At 42.9% G+C, this 8,395-nt stretch overlaps 2 protein-coding genes across 2 annotated transcripts in view; both read left to right on the forward strand.

The window, feature by feature from the left end:
* The first annotated feature begins 366 nt into the window (after positions 1–366).
* Positions 367–8,395, forward strand: part of LOC109481480 (protein Skeletor, isoforms B/C-like) — a 21,960-nt gene continuing 13,931 nt past the window's right edge. Inside the window, exons 1-6 of the mRNA XM_019784062.1 lie at positions 367–485; positions 663–812; positions 2,298–2,373; positions 2,883–2,985; positions 3,722–3,890; positions 4,636–4,711. Of these exons, the coding sequence (XP_019639621.1) occupies positions 407–485; positions 663–812; positions 2,298–2,373; positions 2,883–2,985; positions 3,722–3,890; positions 4,636–4,711 (653 nt within the window). The 5' untranslated portion in view covers positions 367–406. The remainder of the gene's footprint in view (positions 486–662; positions 813–2,297; positions 2,374–2,882; positions 2,986–3,721; positions 3,891–4,635; positions 4,712–8,395) is intronic.
* LOC109481545 (protein ANTAGONIST OF LIKE HETEROCHROMATIN PROTEIN 1-like) lies at positions 4,804–7,819 on the forward strand. Its single transcript, XM_019784131.1, has 3 exons — positions 4,804–5,681; positions 6,106–6,211; positions 6,631–7,819. The coding sequence occupies exons 1-3, from the start codon at positions 4,819–4,821 to the stop codon at positions 7,066–7,068; spliced, it is 1,407 nt and encodes a 468-aa protein (XP_019639690.1). The 5' UTR covers positions 4,804–4,818; the 3' UTR covers positions 7,069–7,819.

The raw sequence follows: 8,395 nt of genomic DNA on the forward strand, positions 1-8,395 counted from the left end.
TATATATATCATGAGTTATCTATCTATCTATTCATTTATTTATCTTTAGTTATGAATTTTGAATTACAGTATTTCCTATAGGAGGAATAAAGAACGGAAATTAAAAGAAAAGGAAGCGAAGGAACAGATCCCCAAAATTTCCTAAGTACTACTGGCGTTCCAGAACTGCGCAGGAATTGCTTTTATTTACTCCTGTAATGACACTAGCGTTTACTAAGATCCAACGTTCGGAAGGAACATGGCCGCTTCCCAACAAATGTTGTGTCAAAGTGCACACAACCTTGTCTTTCCTGTTCGGGCACTGTCATTAGTACGACAAGAACACACCCTCTGTTGTCGAGGTCATTTCCTGATTGACTTTTTTTCAGAAGCGACAAGTACTGTTTGCAATCTTTCCTACAATTAAATGACTGTCGTCAGCGTGAGACCAGGTTCTGCGATGTGGCGGACTTCTGCCTTTTTGATTGCTGTAGCTGTGCTGACTGGTAAGACTGCTGACTGTACTTTGAACTTCAGTGAAATCAGAATGACAGATTTGTGCTCATTGCACTGATTCTTATTGTCTACGGCGACATTTTGTAACTAAATCGAGGAAGGAAAGGTCGATTTTAAACCCATGTGTACACGTGCGGTCTACAGAAGTCTTTGATATGATTCTACAGGAGAGAGTAGGGCTCAAACGCAGTACTACGGCCGGCTGATCGGCAGCTTCCCGACCCCTGCCGGGCCAGGCGGGGTGGCAGGTACGGTGTACGCTGTGGACGCCGATAGAGTACAGACCGTGGGATTCTCCTTCGACGGGTCCGTTCCAGGTACGTGGTGTCTACAGTATAGTTATACACAGATGACTGACCCATTGCTACAAATACAAAGCCCGGTTACTTTCGCCGTACGATATTTTACCTACGTGAAAATGAAGATACTGTTTTCGGTCTGTGTTTGTGTGTGTTTCCGCATGCTTGTGGTCAGCATAGCTAAGGTAGGCCTTTATGGATTGCGGTTGTATTTGGTATGTGTGTAGGTCTTAGAAAGACAAAAGTCAAGGCCAAATTTGGGCCTCCTGGTCGCTGACCTTGGTACTGCAGCAGAACGGTTTTTGTATCTTTTTGACCTGAACATGCTGTAGGCTTGATTTGTTTGGTTGGGTGGTAGTTTTTAATGTCAGGAATAAGTGGTGAAAATAAATTAGATGTGTAATCATTACATTTCCATGATCAATGAGACAAAAAAATTAGAAAGCCTCCAACTATTTTCAAGTAGGTATGGGATCTACGAATTCTTGTTTTGTCGCTCGGTCTTAGGCAAGGCTACTATTAACAGAACTGCCCGCCTACAAAGTAGGGTCTGCAACAACCTTTCTGGTCACAAGACTGAATATCATACTTCTTATGTCGTACGACGAAAAACGTCTGTCACTTCATCGTTCAACATTCTGGAAACATCTGTCTACTGCAGTTGCAGGTCGCATTTGTTGTGTTATTGTCACAGATAATTATAGAACAAATGCCTTGCGGGTATATCAGAGTGGCTGGTACAGACCGGCACTGTTTATGTCTGCGTCATTCTTTGTGATTGTTCGCTTCACCTTGATAGACTGTATGAATGGGACACACGTTTGTAGACATGTGTGGAAACCTGTAACCATGTGCCATGTTTGTAGACATGTGTGGAAACCTGTAACCATGTGCCATGTTTGTAGACGTGTGTTAAAACCTGTAACCATGTGCCGTGTTTGTAGACATGTGTGGAAACCTGTAACCATGTGCCATGTTTGTAGACATGTGTGGAAACCTGTAACCATGTGCCATGTTTGTAGACGTGTGTTGAAACCTGTAACCATGTGCCGTGTTTGTAGACATGTGTGGAAACCTGTAACCATGCGCCATGTTTGTAGACATGTGTGGAAACCTGTAACCGTGTGCCATGTTTGTAGACATGTGTGGAAACCTGTAACCGTGTGCCATGTTTGTAGGCATGTGTGGAAACCTGTAACCATGCGCCATGTTTGTAGACATGTGTGGAAACATGTAACCGTGTGCCATGTTTGTAGACGTGTGGAAACCTGTAACCGTGTGCCATGTTTGTAGACATGTGTGGAAACCTGTAACCATGCGCCATGTTTGTAGACGTGTGGAAACCTGTAACCATGCGCCATGTTTGTAGACATGTGTGGAAACCTGTAACCGTGTGCCATGTTTGTAGACATGTGTGGAAACCTGTACCCGTGTGCCATGAAACCTGTACCCGTGTGCCATGTTTGTAGACATGTGTTGAATTCTGTAACCATGTGTCCACAGATGTCCAGTTTCGTGCTGGCACCACAGACTCGCCGGATGTGGGGGCAGGAGTGGTGGTACCTGATGAACACGGCAGGTGAGGTGATCACTTCAGCTTCCCCTTTTTGTTCTCATGCGTTCACTACTCAAGCATAAAGCACGGGTCTGGTGGAAATATTATATTAAACATCCTCCAAGGTATCCTGGGTGCTTAGCTGTGTAATTCGAAGGTGGGGGCAACAGATCATCAACCACATACCGCATAGCAATAGCTGACTATGACAGAATGTGTACCATCTGCACATGTGGTTATCTTGAGACAGAGGAGGTGAGGAGGTAAGGACGTGTTTTCCTCTAGATAGGAAAGGATTCTAATTCTATCATTAAGATAAGAGTTGATAATTAGTATCTTTATCACTGTCCTAGATATCTGGCTGAGATCTCTCTCACTAAATCCTTTTTAAGCACACCTTAAGGCACGAAGAAAGGTTCCGTATCGTCCCTCACAAGTATCTTTACGCATGCTTGAAGGCATGGTTAAAGATAGGATTTCATACAGTATCTGATCAGTGTACGGTTGTCTGATCGACCTTCCTTCCTTTGCAGAGCGACTCCACTGGGTGTTTATAACAACAGGAGGATTGTCCTGACTTTTCCTAACGGAACAACTTTGGACAGCGTCAGGTGGATCGCTGTTTGGGGTCAAAATGTTCGTACTCTGTCAAACACATTTTGAATCATTCCCTGACTCTTTACCCATGACTTATCCCTATTTCAGCGATAATCCTTCTTTCCAAGCAGAGGTTTGGGCTTCTGCTTATTTCTTGCGTATTTTAGGCGTTTTTATCTGGCTCTTTTTTGCTGGTATCTTTTTTTTTTCAACAGTCTTCTTTTGACAAATGAATACTGTCCTGCCAATTTGATACTGTCTTGCCAATTTGATACTGTATTGCCTATTGGATACTGTATTGCCAATTTGATACTGTCTTGCCAATTTGATCTTGCAGCCACCGAAAGATCTGCTTGGAGATTACCATGACCCATGAAATGTTTATCAAATGTGTAACTACCTTGAACACACACAGCTCAGTGTATGATAATTTTGCAAAGTATCAGCTTTTGCCTTAGCCTGGGTACCATCCTATTTGTATGCCGGGGCTCCCATACCCCCCCCCCCAACGAGTATGGGAGCCCCGGCATACAAATAGGATGGTACCCAGGCTACTTTTGCCTTTCGCTAACTTAGTAATGATAATGTTTTCATATAACCTGCGCACATTTGTCAGATCTTATTAAGTTTAAGAAAATTTGAAAGCTGCCACTTGCAACAAATTAAGTCAATGATGTTAATAAGCACATCTTATTAAAGCAAGCATATTCAGAACTTTGTAGATCGGACACCACTCTAATATCATTGTTATTGTTATTGTTACTTAATCGTTTAGACCGGGAACATTGGTCACGTGGCCGTCCCAGACGGGTTTGTTTACCCCCGCCCGCGGAACGTTGGAGAATTTTCCCGCCGGCAACATGGCGTCCGCTCCGGGGATGTCACTACCACAGACGCCAAGACCTTCAATATTCAAAACTTGCACTATGATGGTTTCGGACCGGGTAACCACTACAACCTGTTACAATGTTCTTTTTGCATAAAGCCACACCAATTTAATTTTATGGATGACATCCTCTGAAGACCCCCAAACTAGTGCGCGCGGGCGAATAAAATAAAATTCCGGCCAAAAATAAAAATGCTACTAAACCACAGGAATACAAAGCTGGTATTGTGAATTCGCGACAGTAATTAGGGACGTATACGACAAGCCGGTACGTGCTGGCTTTTTGTGGCATTTATGAATCGGTACTGTACTTATGTACTGAGATCTTGAGTCGTGGAGCTTCGAATTCGATAGCCTGGGTGCCCGGGCCTAGAGCCAGGCCAGAGCCTCGGTGGAGGGGGGGGGGGCGACAGGCGAAAATCATTGCGCACGCGGATGCCATCCATAAAATTAAGTCGGTGTGGCCTAACATGAATTTATATTATAAGTTAATCATAATTTTGTATGAGTAGGGCCATGAAATCATTATTTTCTGTTCATTGGAGGGGCCTACAGTTCAAACATCTAGTGTCTGCAAAAACATTTATTAAACACACACGGAACTACTTAGAGAGACTTGACATACTAGCCGTCTGTGACGAATAATTGTATCATTTTATAATTGTATTCCTGCAAAATTGTTACACATATTTCACACAAAAAGCATTTTTCAAATTGTATGTACATCGGAGACTTGAATTGATAATTGAGTCGTCCGTTTTTTTGCATTTTTTGTAGTTTTGTTGTATTTTTTTCAAACTTAGATGCATTCTTTTGGGCTGGAAATAGAGACGATCGCCCTAGCCCACGTGGCTTCAAGGTGCCAGATGAGAGTGGAAGGTAGGGACTTCCTTTGATAGTAAGTGAGTGACCGAGTGACTGAATGAGTGACTGACTGAGGCCCTGTTCATGATTGAAAATCTATTGCGAATTGATTCGGTTGGGCCATGAACCGGTATGATTCGCATTACATTTTGCGTCCGCGATTGAAAACTTGCACCCGCCGTCGAAACGGTTTACCGCTAATTGGCTTGCGTTTCAAATGTATACCGCTAGTGGCGCTCATCAAAGGTCATACGTTGGGGTCAAAAGACAGTCACGTGCTCAAAATGGCGGGGGTACCCTTGCCTCAGCTGCTGTTGTGCTTGTATCTCTGGAAAATGGTGTGCGAGCGTGGAAGAGAACGTAACCGGCGGGCCCTAAGGGCGAGAATGCGTCGCCGAGAAAGGGTTCTGTGTCTTGGGCTAGCGGTAGTAGCCGTGATGAACGCAGCCTCGGCCGTGGAGAGGCCTGTCTGGAGACACCATCGAACCCCGAAGTTCTGGGAAGAAGACGTGCCAAGATTCAGTGACACCATCTTTCAGCAGAACTTTAGGCTGGGTAGGCATACCTTTGAGTACATCTGTGAGAAAGTGCGACCGAGACTGACACGACGGAGACGCCATAAGCATGCTTTATCTGTCGAAAAGCGGGTAGCCGTCGCCCTGTGGTACCTGGCGACGGGCGGCGGATTCAGGACAATAGCGCATTTGTTTGGCATTGGCAAGTCATCCGTATGCAAATATGTCCACGAAGTGTGTAGTGCGATCGTGCAAGTGTTGCAGGACCAGTATATCCAGCTCCCCAGAGGTGAACGGCTCCGCGACGTCGTCCGTGCATTTGAGGACAGGTGGCAGTTCCCGCAATGTGCGGGAGCAATTGACGGCACACATGTTCAGATAATCGCACCCCAGGAGTACCACACTGACTATTTCAATAGGAAGGGGTGGCATTCAGTGCTGATGCAAGCCGTGGTAGACCCTTTCTACAGGTGAGAATTGATTCCCATTATTATGGTCTTGTTTGAGTGACTGATTATCATAATATGCATGAGTCATGAATATGAAAAAATCTATACAACTGTATACACATAGAAGTATAATATTTGACATTGTTGTGTACTATACATTCATAGTGACAATGTTTGTAAAATAAGCATAATTTAGCCATACCTCTGTCTTCTACTGCCAGTTCATAAGTAGAATTGATAATTTGTCTGAAAACTTAACAAATGTATTAAATTCATATTTCTTTGGTATAGAATTTGTTTTATATTTCTTTAGCATTTGTTTAGCCTTGCAGCAATGGTTTGCAGGCTTGTAATAAAAATGAAATTACTACATTGATTGCAATATCAACTTGAATTGTTCTTTCCAAAGTTTTGACAATGCTATGTTTCTACTATTACACACTAGATTTGTGAACATCAACGTGGGCTGGCCGGGCAGTGTCCATGACGCTAGAGTGTTGAAGAACTCTTCGATATTCAACATGGCGAGTGCTGGCAACCTGTTTCCAGATGTATGTTTTCCTACTTCTTAACTTCTTCAGTCCTTGTGTATGTCAGTTCTTATACATGTATATTATTCATTGCTATATCAACGTGAATTGTTCCATTCAATGTTTTGACAATGTTTCTACATTTTTACACAATCCGTTATATGTTTTTTCTTATTCATATGTTGTCTTTGTTGTCATATGTTTGTTGTTGTGTTTGTGATAATACCAATTGGAATATTACACTTATCTTGGTGTAGGTGCAGTTGTGAATTGATAAGATGTATTTTGTATCCTCTGGGTATTTGATATGATTAGAGGAATCCATTGCCAGTAAATTTGTGTACTAGTACCTCCACAACTCTTTACTTGTACTAACCTGTGCGGGTAATACTTGGCAGTCCTGTTCCTGTACATTGAACAAGTCACATTTCCATTACTAGGATACCATCAACATCAATGGCACAGCCATCCCGATCATGCTGCTGGGTGACCCTGCCTATCCACTGCTAAGCTGGCTGATGAAGGGATACCCGGAGACCGGCGGGGTGACAAGACAACAGCGCAACTTCAACTACCGTCTGAGCCGGGCCAGGATGGTGGTGGAGGGTGCGTTTGGGAGGTTGAAGGGAAGATGGCGGTGTCTCCTGAATAGGATGTATCTGGACATTTCAGCAGTCCCAGATGTCATCTCTGCTTGTTGTGTGTTGCACAACATTTGTGAGATCCACGGTGAGGACTTTGACGACATGTGGCTGAGGGGTACTGTAGAGCGTTACCCTAGAGATGCTTACCAGAATGCCAATGATGCCCAACCCAGAGCAGTGAGGGATGCCCTGTCATTACTGTTCTGGCAGCAAGGAGATGTAATCCCCCAGTAAGACAGTACATACCCTCTGTACAGTTTGTACATCATGTTTTTCTTTCCATGTGTATAGGTAGTCATAGAACTCCTAGTTATCGATTGTCTATAGCATTTGTGTATGATGTTGTGTTTTCTATACACATCATTTGAAGAGACAAGAAGTTTGTTGGAACATGTTTTTCTTTCCATGTGTATAGGTAGTCATAGAACTCCTAGTTATCGATTGTCGATAGCATTTTTGTATGATGTTGTGTTTTCTATACACATCATTTGAAGAGACAAGAAGTTTGTTGGAACATGTTTTTCTTTCCATGTGTATAGGTAGTCATAGAACACTAGTTATAGATTGTCGATAGCATTTGTGTATGATGTTGTGTTCTCTATACACATCATTTGAAGAGACAAGAAGTTTGTTGGAACATGTTTTTCTGTCCATGTGTATAGGTAGTGGTGGAACCCAAGTTATCGATTGTCTCTAGCTGTATAGCATTTGTGTATAATGTTTGGTTTTTATGCTTGTCTATTGTCAACAAACATCACATCAATGGTGGAGTGATAACAAGTTTATTGCAACAAATATTGTATTTTTCTTTCCCTGAGATGCAACATAGTTTTGTACATGACTACCACAAGTTTATATATACATGTTTCCCTGAGTTTCAGTATACGTAAGTTATATAGATTGTCTTGTTTTCTGCATTGTAGTTTTCTACGTTCTACTTTACTGCCAAAGACTACTTTTAACACAAGTTTATATATACATCTTTCCCTGAGTTTCAGTATACATAAGTTATATAGATTTCTTGTTTTCTGCATTGTAGTTTTCTACGTTCTACTTTACTTCCAAAGACTACTTTTAACACAAGTTTATATATACATCTTTCCCTGAGTTTCAGTATACATAAGTTATATAGATTGTCTTGTTTTCTGCATTGTAGTTTTCTACGTTCTACTTTACTTCCAAAGACTACTTTTAACACAAGTTTATATATACATCTTTCCCTGAGTTTCAGTATACATAAGTTATATAGATTGTCTTGTTTTCTGCATTGTAGTTTTCTACGTTCTACTTTACTTTCCTAATACAGCTACCTGCTACCTGTGTCTCCAGCTTCAGACTCAAAAGACACTTCCAAAGACTACTTTTAACAGTAGGTTACTCCTGCTGACCCCGGGGGAGAGTTGGGGCAGCACCATCCGCCCCCTGCTGCTCCTGCCCCTGCGGAGGCATGGGCCCTGCACCCCCCCAGCCGCCACCGTAGTGCTGCTCCTGCCCCTGAGGGGGCATGGGCCCTGCACCCCCCCGAGCCGCCACCGTAGGGCTGCTCCTGCCCCTGAGGAGG

The sequence above is a fragment of the Branchiostoma belcheri genome, unplaced genomic scaffold (genome assembly GCF_001625305.1).
Source record: "Branchiostoma belcheri isolate BF01 breed outbred unplaced genomic scaffold, Haploidv18h27 scaffold56, whole genome shotgun sequence".
Taxonomy (NCBI): Eukaryota; Metazoa; Chordata; class Leptocardii; order Amphioxiformes; family Branchiostomatidae; genus Branchiostoma; species Branchiostoma belcheri.

Bases quoted from the DNA above. Each gene is read 5' to 3' on its own strand.
- LOC109481545 (XM_019784131.1), top strand. From the start codon at position 4,819: ATGAACCGGTATGATTCGCATTACATTTTGCGTCCGCGATTGAAAACT. The intron at 5,682-6,105 runs GTGAGAATTGAT...ATTACACACTAG, and splicing joins GTGGTAGACCCTTTCTACAG to ATTTGTGAACATCAACGTGG. The intron at 6,212-6,630 runs GTATGTTTTCCT...TTCCATTACTAG, and splicing joins CTGGCAACCTGTTTCCAGAT to GATACCATCAACATCAATGG.